The 18,777-nt window shown below is 38.9% G+C and overlaps 1 protein-coding gene across 4 annotated transcripts in view; it reads left to right on the forward strand.

Annotated features, from left to right (window-relative positions):
• Positions 1–14,833, forward strand: part of Rps6kb1 (ribosomal protein S6 kinase B1) — a 38,284-nt gene extending 23,451 nt beyond the window's left edge. For 2 of the 4 annotated variants that reach the window (XM_085829707.1, XM_085829706.1), the window contains 10 exons: positions 1,291–1,391; positions 3,854–3,944; positions 4,100–4,190; positions 4,559–4,666; positions 5,647–5,709; positions 5,868–5,945; positions 8,182–8,238; positions 9,938–10,045; positions 12,482–12,594; positions 13,911–14,833. In XM_085829707.1, the coding sequence (XP_085685833.1) occupies positions 1,291–1,391; positions 3,854–3,944; positions 4,100–4,190; positions 4,559–4,666; positions 5,647–5,709; positions 5,868–5,945; positions 8,182–8,238; positions 9,938–10,045; positions 12,482–12,594; positions 13,911–14,148 (1,048 nt within the window). In that variant the 3' untranslated portion in view covers positions 14,149–14,833. Of the gene's footprint in view, positions 1–91; positions 135–232; positions 332–494; positions 739–1,290; positions 1,392–3,853; positions 3,945–4,099; positions 4,191–4,558; positions 4,667–5,646; positions 5,710–5,867; positions 5,946–8,181; positions 8,239–9,937; positions 10,046–12,481; positions 12,595–13,910 lie in introns of those variants that run through there. The other 2 variants (XM_021176610.3, XM_021176613.2) reach the window with 2 other exon arrangements.
• The last annotated feature ends 3,944 nt before the right edge of the window (positions 14,834–18,777 follow it).

Raw genomic sequence — 18,777 nt, forward strand, 5'->3', positions numbered from 1 at the left:
TTGATCTGGAGGCAGTCAGTCACTCAGAACATCAAGGGGGACCTTTGGGACTGGGCAGCTATTGGAGATCACGTGATTCCTTTGCCCCCAGGCCTTGGGTGGACCGCTCTTCACTGCAGAATTTCCTTGAATTGGTAAGCTGCCTGCCTTGGTTGTGGGTGAGTGGTTTTCCAGTGAAATTTTGTATGTGGAGCAATGGAAAGTATCAGAAATCATCTCCTCTTTTTTTTAGACTTTCCAGTTCTCAAGGTGCAGTCTTAGGGAGGTGATAACCCTGAACATACATCTGTGGATTGATTTTATAGCCAGGATGGGATCTGCCCTCCTATTCGTAAGATGGCATCTGCTTCAAATTAAAAATATACACATCCTTTTGTGAAGTGACTGTATTGGGTAACAATAAATCAGTTTGACCTACACATTAATTGATTAGAAAACACTTAAATGTTTTTTCTATCTTAATTACCGAACTGCATTCCATTGTTTAATTTCAGGCCTTTTCTAACACAGAAGCTGCATTTAAGAGCCTTAGGGATGAAGTGCCCCTTTTTGGAGGAGGCTCTCTGAGCCCTGTGGAGGCTGTGGTCCTGCTAGCTGTGAAACTGCCTCAGTCCTCTAGGACACACGCTCCATCCTGGAGTAATCTGCAGGATTGCAACATTGTTACACAGCCAGTATTGCAGTGCTTTGTGCTTTTCGAATCCAGACAGGGTTGATTCAGCCCTTTATTCTTTTGAGGTAGATAAATTTGAGTGTCACACAGTTTATAGTTGTGGGCCGGCTGGCAAGAGGGTGGGCAGATACTGTGGGCATTGCTGTCTATTAATACACAGTTGTATTATCTAAGGGATGAGTGGGCTTCTACAGGTCAGGCCGTTAGGACCAAGACTTGATCTCTCAGAATAATAAAGCCCCTATTTCCCGTGGAATCTTAAAAACTAGGGGAGGGTGGGAAGAATTTGTTTGATCTGTATGACTGTTGGCCTAATTCCTACACAGAGAGATTAGAACCTAATCAATAGTAGTTAGAATAGACTGGACATCTTTGAGCTTTTAGCACTATGTTCTAATGGAAAAATTTAAACATGATATAGCTTGACTAAAATGAGTGACAAATGCCCCCCTCATTGTGGCAACAACCCGTGCCATCTCTTTTCCCAGTATATTCTTTTGCCCCCACTAATTTGGTCTTTGGTGCATGTCTGTTTCTTTCAAGGAATTTTGTTCCATACATAAACTGCTTTGGATAGATTACTTTTTAAATTTTTATTAAATCACTTTTGTTTCCAGCTTTTACTTGGCTGAAATCTCCATGGCTTTGGGGCATTTACATCAAAAAGGGATCATCTACAGAGACCTGAAGCCGGAGAACATCATGCTTAATCACCAAGGTGGAGATTTATCATGGACCATTCTGTAGCAAATAGTCAGCTTACCATCTTTCCACATGATGATGGCCATTTCCAAGGCTCCCATGTTTATCTCTGTCTTGTTACATATACTTCCCCCTCAGCATATATAATATCACAGTACTTTACAGTACTTTATCTAGTATTTTACGATTGAGCTTAAGTAGAGTTAAACATATTAGCCATTCTTTACAAATTAAAAAAAAAGTTACATATAAAATATTTTGACTCCAAAGCCAATTCAGATGTTGATACTGTTTTATGCCATTGTGTTTTAGTGACAAAAACACAGAAGCAAAACCTGTTTGTTTTCTTAGATACGGTCTTTTTGTACAGCCAGCTGGCATTGAACTTAGGGTCTTCCTGCCTCAATCTCCCAAGTGTAGAGCTTACATATGTGTACCACCACCATGTAGCTAAAAGCAAAACTTTTTATAATAAATTTTAACTAATGTTTGAAGAAGAAAAAGACTGAAATTGAACTACATTATTTGATATCACCCCCATAATAAAATATTCTCTAGGCATAGATTAATCAGAGAAACAAACATTCTGTTTAGCTATCAATATAACAAAGCAAGCATTGGTTTTAGCTCCATGCTCCTACAGCTCAGTTTCTTCTGCTGTAGTGTGAGCGGGGAAGGCTTTGCAGTTTACTCAAGAAACAAGCTAGCCGACCAAGGCGTCTACAAGGTAGTGAGCATATGCTGATCCTTAGGTCTCCATAGGATGATTATGAGGTAGTTAATCAATGTAAACTCTTATACAGAAAATGGTGAGGCCTATATAAATGTTACAAATGGTACTTTTTAAAAATTTGTCTGTGAGGGACTGGAGAGATGGCTCAGGGTTAAGAACATCTTCTGCTCATGCAGAGGACCTGGGTTTAATTCCAGGTGTCTTACAACATCTGAAACTTTACTTCCTGGGAACCTGAAACTAGGGTTTGTTGGCACCAGGCACACATGTAGTGTACATATATACACATAGGCAAAACCCTCATACATCTGAAATAAAAGAAAAAAAAAAAACTTTTTTTTAATCGAAAAAAATGATAGAATTGACAAACTGCATTGTTAGAACCATGTCTGTATTTCTCCCTTCCTATCTCAAACCTGCATTCTGATTCTGAATTCTTTGTTGTTGTTTTTAAGGTATTTAAATTATTTTTCCTGTTATGAGAACTGAACCCTGTTCTTTGTGCATGCTACCGCCAAGCTATGACCCCCAACCCTTCTGATTCTCAGTTCTAAGACAAAGGATAGAACAAGAGAATGGTGGAATAGCAAAATTACTTTTTAAATCCATAACTTTGGATATATCATTTGGTTCTATGAGAATAAAAGCTATGGCCAAGTATAGAGGCACACAACCTATAATTCTAGCACTGTGGATTGTAAATAAAGAGAATCATATTCAAGGTTAGTCTGAGTAGGTAATTGAGTTCCCGGCCAGGTTCTGTCTCCTGCCCAGATCCAGTCTCCAGAAGGGTTCTGAGGGGCTGGAGAGATGGCTCCGTGGCTAAGACCATGTTCTGCTTAGCTATAGACCTGGGATCCCAGTACTGCATATTGGCTTACAGCCATTATAACTCCAGGTTCAGGGTTTCTTAGCCCTCTTATGGCTTTGGCATCAGTTCATATGTTGCACTTACATTCATGCAGGCAGAATTACTCATACACATAAAATAAATTTCTTAAAAATGAGAAAATAAAAAATAACTATAGCCCAGTTTCTTCTTTTGTATCAGAATGTAGTAGATGTTCACAGCTGAATAAATGTGAGTAAGTGAGCCATTGCCTTTTGTCTGAAAGGAACCTTCAGTAATAGGGCCCTTGCTATTGGTGAGCCACAGCTGAGGGAAACTTATCTGAAATAATCTTTGTATAAGGTAGAATTCCACATTCTGGAACGGAAATGGTTATCCTATGCAAATTTTAGTTCTTTTCCTTCACTGGCAGCTTTTGGCAGTAAATAATTGAATTTGTTTCTGCTAACTGATAGCATTTGGCATCGTAAGCCATGTGGTAGCTTTCTGAGACTGTTATGAGAACTCTTAAGTACACTGTGAAGAAACACTACAGTTGAAGTATGCTATGAGTTTTGTTTGAATACAGAATGTTTACTGAGGATATAGTATATTACTTAAGCCAGATTTTGAAAGGTGCTTTTTCAGGACAGAACAGAATTCTACAGATAGGTAAAGGCAGAGCTTTAGACAGTTGCATTCGTTTCTGTATTTTCTCTTAGAGCACTGATCATATCACTGGCAGTACCTTGTCTTTAAGTAATTTTTAACCCATAGTAGATATGGCATCTAGTTCTCAGCATTTTCAAGAAAAGTTTTAGAAAGGAAAAGCTAAGTGGAAAGAATTATCTGTTTGTACAAATACTGCATATACTTGAAAATTTCAAAACAATCATGCTTTAATCTTTCATTGTAGGTCACGTGAAACTAACAGACTTTGGACTATGCAAAGAATCTATTCATGATGGAACAGTCACACACACATTTTGTGGAACAATAGAATACATGTGAGAGCTGCATGTTAAAAGAAATATAACTGGTTTGGGGGTAATATCTAACTTTTACCTGGTTTAAATTACTCTTAGTTTTCTTAGTTTAGTAATTTTATTCAGATGATATGAATGTGGGTAAGTTGTAAGGAATGTTATTTTTCTCATTGTAGGGCCCCTGAAATCTTAATGAGAAGCGGCCACAACCGTGCTGTGGATTGGTGGAGTTTGGGAGCATTAATGTATGACATGCTGACTGGAGCAGTAGGTGCACGTTAAACCTGCATGTGTTATGCTCTGTGCTGGACAGTTACTCAGCCATTAGTGAGAGCACTTTGCTGTGGTTTTAGAACATGTTCCCGTGCAATTATTTTCAAAGCAGAAACATTTGATGTTATTAGTAGTTTAGCATTAATGGTAGCTTATGATTTTGAGGCATTCCATATTTTTATTTAAGTGACATTTGTAGAGTTTAGAGAGATTGTTCAGTGGTTGAAGAGTGATGTCTGCTTAAAGCCAGAGGTCTCTTATGCTTTCTTATATCTCAATGTATAACCATCCAATTCAGAAACTAGATAATATTCTTAATTAAAACTTGGTTTTATATGCTAATTTTTTTTTTTTACTCCTAGCCTCCATTCACTGGGGAGAATAGAAAGAAAACAATTGACAAAATCCTCAAATGTAAACTTAATTTGCCTCCCTACCTCACACAAGAAGCTCGAGATCTGCTTAAAAAGGTAGGGCACTTAAATGACAACCTCATAAGCAAGGCTTAATGAGATAGAATTTGGTACACACACACACACTGTTTCCCTTCCCCCCCCCCCCCATACACACACACACACACATATTCTCTTTCTCTCTTTCTTTCATACACACACACATTCTCACACATAACTCATCTCTTTCTCTCACACATACTGTCACATACACATACTCTCACACCCACACCCACACACCTATTCTCTCTCTCACATACACACCTATTCTCTCTCTCTCTCTCTCTCTCTCTCTCTCTCACACACACACACACACACACACACACACACACACACACCCTGGTTGTTTGCTTTTTGTTTTGTTTGTGACTCCCTATGTAGCACTGTGTAGAGCAGGCTGGACTCAAACTCATAGAGATCTGCCTGTTCCTGCCTCCCGAGTCCTGGGGTTAAAGGTGTGCACCACTGCACCGCTCATGTAGTTTTATAGAATTCTTTGAGGAGTTCATGTGTGTGCATAGTCTCACCTTCACCTTTGCTTCAACCCTTCTAATATCTCCAATGCCTCCCCCTCCCCACTTCGTGCTTTCCTTTTTGTTTTTAAATAACCTACACAGTCCAGTTAGTTTTGCCTGCAAAACTTTGGATGTGGAGTTAATTACTTGAGCATGGGCAATATACTAGTGGCCATACCCCAAGGAAAAATTACTGTCCTTCCCCAATAGCCAGTAGCTCCTTCAGTAAAGATGGGGCCTCCTAAGCCCTGCCCTATCTAAGAATTTAATTCATATTTGCTTAGAGTCATATATAGATACAAACCAGAAATGACTTGCAATATTTTAAAGCAAAGTATATATTTAAAAGATTTTCTTTTGTTCTCAAACATTGGTATTACTAAATCATATCCCTTGAGCACTAATAGGGACAACATTCTATAAAGGAGAAAGTCAATTCAGTTAGTTACAAATTTTCATCAGTGCTTCTTTTCCTCCCTAAAGCTGCTGAAAAGAAATGCTGCTTCTCGTCTTGGAGCTGGCCCTGGGGATGCTGGAGAAGTCCAAGTAGGAACTGAGATGTTTGGTGTTTGGGGGATATAATGCTAACTTTGCTTATTTGTGATGGTTATATTGAGTACTCATATGCATTTAACTTATTTTGTGATTTATGACTTTAGAAAGGTTGTTTATTATTTCAATCATTCCCCTTGACTTTCTTCTAGGCTCATCCATTTTTCAGACACATTAACTGGGAAGAACTTCTGGCGCGGAAGGTGGAACCTCCCTTTAAGCCTCTGTTGGTATGTATCTAAGGAAGCATGTAATATGGGAGATCCACGATTGTAAGCTAAAATGGGGTCCCGCGTCTGGCCCAGGCCTTGGGAGGTGGGACGCGTGAAGTGGGAAGTTTGCATCCAGCTGTGAGAAGCCGCAGGACCCCTCTCTGGGGGATGGAGAAGCACAGTCTGGGGTCTCTGCAGACCTCCAGAGTTGGCTTGGGAGTACTGGCCTCTATGCAGGCCGGCACCGACAGGTTCTCAGGAGACCCCAGACACCACTAAATGCCATGGAAGAGCTGAGAATTGAGTGGGGGCCCATGGGCTGGCCCTAGCCTGGGGCTGAGGGGAAAAGGGCAGGGGGAAAGCACTTTGGCTGTTTCCTGCAGTGGAGAGAGCCCTTAGCTTGGGTTGGTGGAGACCATGACTGAGAGTACAGAGAGTCCTCCTGTGGAAGGTTAGGCATGGCTCTTTAGAGGAAAACCTGCTCCATTGCTCTGAGACAGTTCATGGTTTTAAAGGCGATTATTGTAGAAAGGTAAAGAGAAGGAAAGAGTAGAGAAGTAGAGGCCGGCCATGGCCACGTGGAGAGAGAGGAAAAGGGAAAGCAGAGAGAGAGGGAGCAAGAGGGCAAGAGAGAATCAAGCTGGAAGCAGAAGTAAGAGAGGGAGAAGGGGCAAGTGGCCACTTTTACAGTGGGCAGGCCTACTTGTCGGGTGACTGTGGGGGTGGGATCCAGACAGCCTATGGGACTGATGACCACAGAATTATGGAGCTGGGGCCTAGTGTCAGGAGCCTAGTGTCTGGCAAACAGGCCTTCCATCCCTTGTGGAGTAATTGCTGCTGGGTCTCTGGGATTTAAATCTAGCTCAACCAGAGAACAGGCTGCCTTTCACGGTTCCACACATAACTATTATTTCCAGTATGCGGAATGAACCTGGGACCTCACACATGCCAGCCAGGTGCTCTACACTGACACCTCAGTCCTGGTAATTCTTTGAAATAAGAAAAATCAGAGAAAGCAGGTATAGTGGTGTTCTCCTGTATGATAGTATATATTAATGACACCTGAAGTGACTCTTTTCAAATGAGATCATTTTCTGAGGAAGCAGGAGTGTGAATGTCAACACATGAATGTGAGGTCAAGGGAACATAGGTCAGTCTATAAAAATGCTTATGGTTAAAATAATGCATATTTAACACTTCTTTTACCTCAGAATCTGAGGACATATGCTTTCTCTATTTTGGGGGATGTAGGTGAAGGAAGAGAAGAATGGGGCTAAAACCTTAGTTAGGGTTTCCATTGCTTTGAAGCGACACCATAACCAAGGCAGCTCTTATTTTAAAAAAAAAAAAAAACATTAAATTGAGGCTGACTTAGAGTTTCAGAGGTTTAGGTCGTTGTCATCATGGTGGAAAGCATGGCAGCCTACAGGCAGCTATGGTGCTGGAGGAGCTGAGAGTTCTACATTTCCAACCAAAGGCAGCCAGAAGGAGACTGTCTTTCAGGCAGCTAGGAGGGGGATCTCATTGCCCACCCCCTCAGTGACACATTTCCTAATAGCGCCACTCCCTGGACCAAGTATATTCCAACCAACACAGACTAATTATTATTTTATCATAGAGCATAAGATGAACATAGACGGGGCTGGAGAGATGGCTCAGTGCTTAAGAGCACTTGTTCTTGCAGAGGAACCAAGTTTTATCCACTGTACCCACATGGTAGCTCACAGTGATCCATAACTACACTTCCAGGGAATCTAACACCTTCTAACATCCAAGGGCACTAGGACATGCACTTAGTCCACAGAAAATGCTCAAGAAATTTATGTAAACCTTAAGACATCCTTACATTTTAATTTTTGCACATTTTATCCCCACTGCATCATTTATTATGTTATCTCTTTCCAAATTAAGGAACTTGGGATACAGATGGACTTCTTGATGCTCTATGCTTTGACAAGGAAGCTTATCTTACAGTATAGTGTATTCCTTTAGAGCAGTTAGTAGTCATTAATGAATCCCCATATGTCAGTGGTTCTTAACCAGGGACCAAAGTCTAGAAGCATTTTGGTTGTGTTGCAGGAGGGCTCTGCTCCTAGTACCTACAGCGTAAGTGCCAGCACATGGCAGGCAGCTCTCTACTTTGAAGAATTATCAAGCCCAGGGGCTAGAGAGATGGTTCTGCAGTAAAAACTAGCACACTTGAGCTTTCAGAGAATCTAAGTTCAATTCCCAGCACTAACATGGTGTCTTACAGCTGTCTGTAGCTCCAGGTCCAGTGGATCCTACACTTTCTGGCTTCTGTGAGCACCAGGTATGCATGTAGTGGAAGCAAACACAGACACATAAAATAAAAAAATTAAAAGAATTAAAATTATCAACTTCCATAAGGTCAATAGTGCTGCTGTGAGAGTCCAGTTCTGTGTTCTCCTTACCTTGTTCATTCTTCACTAGCCACAAGTTTTCCATAAAGCACACATCAGTTGTTTGGTTATCCAAAGTATAGTTGATACCAGGAATGTAGGCTAAATGTATGATTTTTAAAATATTCTTGAAAACAATGAAATAGTTCCTTAGTATCTTCTAAAATTAATGAATTATAAGATTTTTAAAAAGATGTATTTCTTTATTTTTTATATATATAGTGTTCTTTCTGTGTGTATACCTGCAGAACAGAAGAGGGAACCAGATCTCATTATAGGTGGTTGTGAGTCACCTTGTGGTTGCTAGGAATTGAACTCAGGACTTTTGGAATTGCAGACAGTGCCCTCAACCTCTGAATCATCTCTCTAGCCTGAATTATAGTTTTTAGTGTTATTTGAACTCAGTCTTGATATTTCAAGCTGTTCTAACAACATTTTCCTGATTTTTCTTTTTTTCTTCTTAACTTCCCCACCACCACCACCACCACCCCCTCTCTCACACACACAGCACAGGCTGGCCTTAAGCTCACAGTTTAGCCAAGAATAGCCTTGATCCTCTTGCCTCTACCTCCTAAGTGCTGGGATTATAGGCATGTATCACCATGTTCAGCATAGGTCATATTTTTTAATTGATATCTCTTTCCTCTATTTGTTTCACGAGTCAGACTAGACACATCATGAAAGGGAAGAAATTAAAGGAATCTGGTGGGTAGAACTTAGATGATACTATTCTTTAACAAGAAAATATACTCAGAGCAAACCACTACTTTAAAACTCTTAGACATGAAGTAATGCACAAGAAAACTCTCAGGCAGGGAGAATTTGATGTTGGTGTGTTTATACCAGGTGATTGCACATGCCCAGGCAAGTGCTTGACACTGAGAGTAAACAAAGTTTACATCCTAGGTGGCTAACTCCGGCATCTTATCTCTGTGTCTCATTTGAACTCTTCTTCCATAGTTATCCTTATCTAGACTTACTGTAGATATACAACAGCCATTGAGCACATTATCTCTAGGAATCTATTGAGTGACTAGATGCACTAAAGGGTTATGAAGGAAAACTGATATTCAGTCTTAAGAAGGATGATAACTATCTATTGAAATTTATGTTAATTCATATATAAAGTTTGAAGATGTAGGCTTTGGCTCACTGGTAGAACATTTGCTTGCCTAGCAAGGGTGAAGCCCTGGGTTTGAACTCAGGTACCACATATATACAAAAGGATGATGCTGTGGAGCTAGAGAGAATCACAGCACCCACATGCTGGCTCACAACCATCTGTAACTGCAGTTCTAGGGGATCCAACATCTTCTGACCTCTGTGGGTACCAGGCACAAATATGTGCATGGAAATACATGCAGTCAAAACACCTGCACATAAAATAAACATTAAAAAAAAAAAAACAATGATGTAAATATACTGTTGACTCTCTACCTGCATTTTTTTCCTTTTGTCTGTGGCTGCTAAAATTATTCTCATGTTTTATTACAGTTAAACCCTGTGCAAAGAATATAGGGCTTGTGGCACCTTTGATTGATAGGAATAATATAGACTGTTCACCATTTTCTAACCATTGTTCTTATGAAGCAATCTGAAGAGGATGTGAGTCAGTTTGATTCAAAGTTTACACGTCAGACACCTGTTGACAGCCCTGATGACTCCACTCTCAGTGAAAGTGCCAACCAGGTCTTTCTGGTAAGTGAAAGAACTTAGGTCTCCATGCAGCCATAGGAAACCTCAGGTTGATGCAGTGAGAAGTTTATGTGGAAAGCTTGAATGACTTTGCTTTTAAGCCATTTCTTTGATAACTTACTGGTATCTACAAATTGATTTTCATAATCTTAACATTCTGTTTTAGAAATTACAGTGAGAATGTTTGAATTTTGGAGTGACTCATGTTTGGTTGAGTGATAGTGACTTAGATGATGTGTGGGTCAGCATCACAAACAAAACCCAGCCAAAATAGATCTATTTTATTTCCAGATAATTATCATAAAGTATGGATACTATGACCAGGCAGTGGTGATGCATACCTTTGATACCAGCACTTGGGAGGCAGAGGCAGAGGCAGAGAGCACTTGAGTTTGAGACCAGCCTGCTCTACAGAGCAAGATCCAGGACAATAATAACAACAACAACATTATTGTTGTTTGTTGACATATTTGTTTAGCTCTTTTATTTGGTTCTTATGCCTCTACCTCCCTTCCAACCCCCCAACACTAGGTAGGAGAGAAAGAAGGCTAGAGGGGAGCAGGAGCATAGAGCTCTTTAGACTACTTCCTGCTGACTAGGGATGTCGCGTTCCTAGGTGCAAGTCCAGGCTCTCCAAACAGCAATCGAGCAAAACAGCAGCAGCAGACCAACAGTTCAGCAAATGCAACAGCAGGGGTCAGTGGCAGTAGCTGCCTCAGGCCCTCTCAAGGTTCTCAATTTATACCCTCTCCAGAGTCCCCAGAATTAAACCATCTGCGGCTGGCAAAAATCATGCCCTCTTAGAGCATGAGACAATCATAATTAATAACTTTAGACAAACTGAAGCAGCTCCATATCCCACACCTGGGATTAAAACAGAAACATTGACATAACATAATTAGGTTTTCAAAGAAACCAAAAGTTTCACTACAATGATTTCTGTCAACCTAATTCTGCAGAACATTTGTAATGTTAATATTTGATAGCAGAAATATTGATTCATCTTTGATAATAAATAAATAATTTTATTGAAGAGGTGTCTGTGTGCTGTATCTCTAGTCCAAAGTCTCTTTAGAAATTAAAAATAGCGAGGGGCATAGCTTAGCTGAGAGCACATTCTTAACATAAGTGTGGCCTAGAATTTGGTCTCCAGAACAGTAAAAAAATAAATAGACCACTAAGATCCCACTTACCTGTATATTTCAGTTTTATTAACCTCAAGTTTAACAAATATTTAATCTCCTGTGATAATATCTCATTAAAAATTAATGGAAATATTAAAAAATAAATAAAATACAAGTTTGTCTTTAGCCCCCAGAACATAGAGAGAAATGGCCTCTGCAACCACAGTGTGGCATGCAAAGCTGCACCTTCCTTTTGGGCTCCCCATAGTCTCAGGGACGGTGATGCTAAGGTGATGCTTAGGCTCACTCAGCTGGTAACGCACAAGAAAAGCATGCAGCAGCAGGACTAATGCAGGAAGGAAGAGCTAGGCAGGAGCCTAATAAAGATGGTGGGAACTAAAACAACAATATTTGTGTACTGCACAGTGGAATTTTCATGATGGTGGCACTTGGTCACCAAAACCAAAACAAATGTGGCTCAATGATTAATATTGTATTCCACTTTTGTAGTGGAACCTGAATTTAGCTCCCAGCAACTATGTTAGGTAGCTCAAAACTGCATGAATACAGCTTCTAAGGATCTGGGTGCCTCATGTCCTCAGGCATCTGCACTCATAATCACATACCTCCAAACAGATGTGCATGCATATATAAAATTAAAAATAAAATATTAAAAAAATTATACTATTACGGTGTGAAAGTGGGAAGGTTGCACATGCTAAGTCAGAGAATTCTAATTTTGGCTTAGTTATGAGCAACTATTTTGGAATATTAATCCTAACTGATTTTATAAATATATTGTATATGTATAACATATATCTATACAAACAATGGTAGCTGGCAGTGCACCAATTTATGTTTATCTTTATAGTCAATATTTTAATGTTCAAGTTATATTTCCCGCAGTTTTCTTCCCTACTACTAACCATGGGGTAAAATTTTGTTAATTAGCATATCAGACTTTAAAATATATATATATATATATATATATATATATATATATATATATATATATATATATAAAAATAAATGCCAGATGTGGTAGTGCTCGCCTTTAATTCCAGCACTTGCAGAGATAGAGGCAGGTGGATCTCTATGAGTTCAAGGTCAGCCTGGTCTACAGACTAAGTTCTAGGACAGTCAGAGCTATTCGTAGAGAAACCCTATCTCAGAAAAAAAAACAAAAAGAATATGGAGAAATATACACATTGGTGATTTTAGTTGTACATCATAGTGTTGTGTCGCAGAATAAAAAGCCATTTTCTTGATGTGTCTGACCAAACATCATCCTGTAGTGTATTGTGCTGTTTTTCAGGGTTTTACATATGTGGCTCCATCTGTACTTGAAAGTGTGAAAGAAAAGTTTTCATTTGAACCAAAAATCCGATCTCCTAGAAGATTTATTGGTAGCCCACGAACGCCTGTCAGGTATTTCAGGCTCTTTTATTCTTTTTTTTCTGTTCATGTTCTCATATGCGTGTTCATGTGTATGCAGGTGCAGGTGCATGCAGAGAACAGCCTTGGGTGTTGTTCCTCAAGCAATCTCCATATCTCTCTCATTGGCCTGGAACTTGGCTCAAATGCTAGGCTGGCTGGCTAGGGAGGGCCAAGAAACCTGTTTGTCTCCTCCTCGGTGCTGGGATTACAACCATGTGCCACAGTACCCACTTTTTTTTTTTTTTTTTCCTTACATGGGTTGTGTGTATTGAACTTAGGTGCTTCTATTTACAAGGAAAACTTTTTTGTTTGTTTGTTTTTTGTTTTTTTGAGACAGGGTTTCTCTGTGTAGCTCTGGCTGTCCTGGAACTCATTCTGTAGACCAGGCTGGCTTCGAACTCAGAAATCCTGCCTGCCTCTGCCTCCCAAGTGCTGGGATTAAAGGCATGTGCCACCACACCTGGCTGGAAAACATTTTTTTTAAGCCTAGATAGAAGAATATAGCTTAAGAAATGCATGTAAGTTACACAAATAAAAGGTCTGTCATATTTGCCTAATATAGGCATAACATCTACTCACACCAAGTATTCTCTTTATGCATTTATCAACATGTTATATATGCTGCATCGTATATGTATAATACATGTAATACAGATTTGTTCCTTCCTGATAGAAATATACACAAATCTATGTACCTACCAAGTTATGTCAAGTGTACCCGCATACGTTACACATACATTTTTTTTTTTAAAGGTGGTAGTAGAAAGCAGAGAAAAAATGAGGAGACTTCCATTACCTATGGGCAACATGGTCTCCCTGGTGAAGTAACTTCTAAGAAAAAGGAAAAAGCTAGCTATGCAAAAAAAAATAAAAATAAAAAAATAAAGTACAAAGTATTGCAGGCAGAACAGCAGCCAGGACAGGACAACGCCCTGGGGAGGGAGCATGCTTTTTGGAAATAAGAAGTCAGAGTTCTTGGAATGTGGTAAATAAGGAAAATGGCCAGCAAATTGGGAAAGTATTTTAAGTGCAATAGGAAGTCATTTTTAAGTGGGAGAGTAAAATGACTTAACAATATATGTCATTAAGGGCTTAAAGGGTCAAGTGTAGAGGTAAAGAGGCCAGTTTGGACACACTAGCTATTAGTCTAGGGGAAAGATGGTTGAAGCTCTGCCTTTGGGGCAAGTCCACATGAAAATAAAATTAGATAAATAAGGTCACGTTACCCTTGCCTTTAAACATGAGGAATATTTCTTGTTAAGATGATCATTGAGACAAATGAATGATAGCTCTTCCTTGTCTTAAAGCCCAGTCAAATTCTCTCCTGGGGATTTCTGGGGACGAGGTGCTTCAGCCAGCACGGCAAATCCTCAGACCCCCGTGGAATACCCAATGGAAACAAGTGGGATAGAGCAGATGGATGTGACAGTGAGCGGGGAAGCATCAGCGCCACTTCCAATCCGACAACCCAACTCCGGGCCGTACAAAAAACAAGCTTTTCCTATGATCTCCAAGCGGCCAGAGCACCTGCGGATGAATCTATGATGAAACAATGCTTTTACTAATGCAAAATCAACAAGGAAACAAATCCGGGAGGGGGATGTGTGAGCATCCTGCAATATAAAAAGAATAAAATGGCAGTCTCAAAGAGTCAGTGTCATTACCTGGAATGCTTTGGATGGAGGAAAAAATAAACATGGATTTTAAAAAATCAATCAAAAATGGTGCAAAAAAATAAACCCACAAAAAACTCAAGCAAAATAGTATTGTGGAATCCACAGACACATCAGCTGACTGGTTCCTATCCTAGCAACATCTCAGCGTTCACAAGGGTTCTCATGCTGATGGCTGCAAACTGACAGTATTAAGGGTAGGATGTTGCTTCAGAATCACCGTTGAAATCTGATGATGTCAAATAAGGGTTATCCTAAGAGGCAAAGTTTGAGATTGCCTGTAATACTTGCAACTAAGGACAAATTAGCATGCAAGCTTTGTCAAACTTTTTCCAGCAACACAGAATCAAAGACAAAAGAAACTTTATCGATTGATGTTTTACCTGCAAACAACCTGAATCTTTTTTTTATATAAATATATATTTTTCAAATAGATTTTTGATTCAGCTCATTATGAAAAACATCCCAAACTTTAAAATGCGAAGTTATTGGTTGGTGTGAAGAAAGCCAGCTTCTGTCTTCTCTTGATGAAATAAAATGCAAATGATCATTGTTAACCACAGCTGTGGCTTGTCTGAGGGCCTGGGGTGGACCTGGGGTGTTTTTTTAATCTTTTTGTTTTAGTAACCTAGCTGCAATACTTGTCTGTAATACTAGGGGGGAAAAGTCTGTTTAATCATTTTTACTTGCAGTACTGCTGTGTGTTTGGCGTAACTGCAAGCCTTGGGACAGGTGGAAGTTGTATGATCTACATTGCATCCTTGTCCTGGGCCTGCACTACACTGGAAACAGTATCACCACCTGTTCTTGTTCTTATACCAGTATTTGAGTTAAGCCCGTGGTCAAGGAGGGACAGAAGAGAATCAGGCTAAAGTGCATAGAGAGGGCAGTAAGCAGGGGAGATAGACCTGCAGGGGAGAGGGTGTTGCCACGGGCCGGCTCTCGTCTCTTTACAGCACATTGGTGTGGTTCTAGGTTTACTTTGTACTGTTTTGCTGTTTACCTTCCTTAACAATTTTCTTTTTTGAGAATCTAAAAAAGAAAAAATGGTGTTTTTTTCCCCTCCTGCACTGGGGCTACATTTTTCACTTATAAAAATATTTGATGGCCTTTTGATGAATGTCTTCCATAACGAATAAGAAAACCTAGTGGCTTAATTTAGAAAACATGTTAACAAGACACTGTTTTTGAAATTGTAACAAAGTCAACATAAGTGATTTACAGGTACAAAGAATAAAAATAAAGGTAGCTTTACCTTTCTTAAATACTTCCTGCCTTAAGGAGCATTTCCATGACTAGCTGGTGAAAGGGTTTAATATCTGCAGAGCTTTATAAAATATACTTCAGTGCATACTGGTCTAGGTAGATGGTCACACAGTGAGTCCTGTCACACCACTCTGTTGGTCTTTATTGTCTTGGTAATAGTTGCAGCCCTTGGGTTTCTTTATGCAGATGCTCTTGCTGTGTTCCTCATAGGATCCAAGCCATAAAATTCTTTATGCATGTCACAGTCAGGATTGACCCAGACCTTGCTTATTCAGATTGTTATTGAAGTGAGATGGGAAGAAATTTTAACAGTGAGCAAAAGTAGAACCTGGAGAGGCTGGAGAGATGACTCAGCAGTTAAGGACTCTGGCTACTTTTCCAGAGGTCCTGAGTTCAATCCCAGCACCCACATGATAGCTTACATCTATAAACTGTAGTCTCGTTGGATCAGATGTTCTCTTACATGCACATGTGCAGACAAAACATCCACATACATAAAAATCTAAAAACAAAAAACAAAAAACCAGAGCCATGGCAGATGACTGGAAATACTGCCCTTCAACTGTAGCAGCAAACGTCCATCTTTGGACAGAGAAGTTTTTTTTTTAATCATTTAAATGGTCATTCCTGATTCTCTTGACTGTAGCAACATTTTGAGAACTTCATAATTCATAATTAATAATTCAACTTCATAGCAGTAAGTTAGGAGCTGCAGTAATGATTTAAGAATGTTCTTCATCCTTTGAGAGTTTGTGGTAGCTTAAAAAATAGAACCCCTCAAAAAAACCTACGGCAATGCATTATAGGAATCATTTCAGACTGCAGATGGCTTGTGCTACTCTGATATCTGTTTCTAAATGTGTTTACTAACTATAGCGTTGACTGCCTGGCCAAATTCCAATAAAACTTTTACACTAAATGATTCCTCCTTAGCCCTAGTTGCTAGTAATATGTGCACTGTGACCACCCCATAAACTGTTAATAAACTGTTCATATAATTACTGCCAGCAATAGTGGCAAATATTGCAACATTTTTGTGTAGAATGCATTAATTGTACACCTTCTGTCGACTTCCATCTACACAAATATATAGCTTTTCTATCACAACATTAAGTGAAATTGATGCTGTGGCAAGTTTATTGAGAAACTTTCATAAATGGATATCCCTACTATGACTGTGAAAACATGTCAGGTGTCACATGAGTGTCACAGACAGAAAGCACATGCCTATGCAATATGGCCTACTCTGTATTTATTTGTAAAAACTGAAGCATAATTTAAAGTGTATATCAATACTACTTTGAGTTTCTAAGAGAGGTGTTCATGCTTGTACCAGGTAAGTGAATTTAAAAAAGATTGAAGTGCTTTTTCTTTCATTACTTGATTATTTTCTTTAAAATCAGCTACTACGGATATTTTTTTATTTTCTACATGCTGTTTTTTAATTAATATGTACTCGCTGAACTGAAATTTACTAAATTTGTTTTATAAGGTTTGTAGTGTTACAGAATAACTAAACTGGGATTTATAAACCAGCTGTGATTAACAATGTATTAATTATTTGACCTTGAATCAGACCATTAGGAAAATTATGTTATTTGTTCCCCTTGTATGCTCTTAAAGAAATTTCCCCCATACTGTTTTTGAGATAGTTTGAGATTTGAGGATAGGATGCATGTGAGAGACTCCATAAATTCAACATTCTGTACTATAGCTGACAACTATAAACAAAATGTATCTTAGCATTAATATCTTGAGCCTTGAACATCATATTTAATACAGGACCATTTTAGAAATATTCAGTTAGTTGTATATTTCCTAGGTTACAAGGGCTAGATCTAAGATTATTCTCATGAGAAATGTTGAATTTATGAGAAATGGATTTTGAGACTTTGAAAATGAAAATGGCTAGTATCTCAAAGATGTCGGTATCCATACATCTATGGTTTCATCCCAGGAGCAGACATTAGCTAGCGGGACAAACAGTTGTGACAATATTTGTCACACGGGGGCCTATGGTTTGTTGCTGAACAATATAGTGCTTTTCTCATGTGACTCAACACTATAGCACAAGTATTATTCCCTGGATTCTCTGAAGGAGCATCTAAAAGACGGGTTTCTGACAGTGTTTGCTCTTTAAACTATGTTTTCTCCTACCCCAAGTTGGCTTTGCATCTATTAAATAAGTTCTTCAGCTGCCTTACTAGGAGTTCTATGAGGGCAACATTTTTTCTGCGTTTCATCTTGTATTTAGTTTACTGTGTTAAGATATTTGATTTCAGATTGAATGAATGTAAATAGAAATTAAATGCAAATTTGAATGAACATAAAATAGAAGTGATTTTTTTTTTATTACTTGAGAGAAAAAATTTTTTAGTATATTTACTATAGTATACATAACAGATGTACAATTTTTTCATTACCGTGTTAGATATGTTCATGTTACCATATTTAATAAACTACTTTTGTATGAAAGATAACCGTTATAAAACTTTCTCCCGAGACATTGGAGCTATTTAAATATATAACAAATTTTAGTGGTCATTTTATGTATTGTTACAGATTCTTGTTATTTTTTTAATATACTTGAATTGTTTGCTTTAAAAAATATTCACGAAACAAACTATGTGGAATCTAGCTTCACATAAAAATAGTGGGAATACTTTCTTATATTAATAATCAACAGTTTGCCTAAGTACACCTCATAGCTAGCTTTGATAGTGTAATGTTCATGTTCAAAATAATTGTACAAAAAATTAGCAAATATGTCAGATGGCTTCACAGTTAGGAGCAATTCTGTGCCTTGTGAGGGCATGGATTTGGTTTCCAGTACCCACATAATAGTGATTCATCATAACTATCACAAAATAAATCTGAAAAACAAAGAAATCACCCATCTTGCCACATGCGGTGGTGCCTGCCTTCAGTCCCTTCCCAGTCCTCAGGAGGCAAAGGCAAGCAGATCTCTGTGTTTGTAGCTAGCCTGGTCTATAAAGCAAGTTCCAAGGCTGCACAGAAACCCAATCTCGAAAAAGATGAAAAACAAAAGTATCTCTAGCAAGGAGTTATAGTCTCAATCCCTGGTGGTTGGTAGCATCTCCCCCGTCCCCAATCTCCTTACCTCCCCTCTCTCTTGGACATTTATTTTTATGTATATAGGTATTTTGCCTGTATGTGCCTGCATCATGTGTGCAGTGCTCAAAGAAGCCAGAAGAGGGCATCAGACTCCCCTGGA

Source organism: Mus caroli, unplaced genomic scaffold (genome assembly GCF_978045245.1).
Source record: "Mus caroli unplaced genomic scaffold, Mus_caroli_1 scaffold_13, whole genome shotgun sequence".
NCBI lineage: Eukaryota > Metazoa > Chordata > Mammalia > Rodentia > Muridae > Mus > Mus caroli.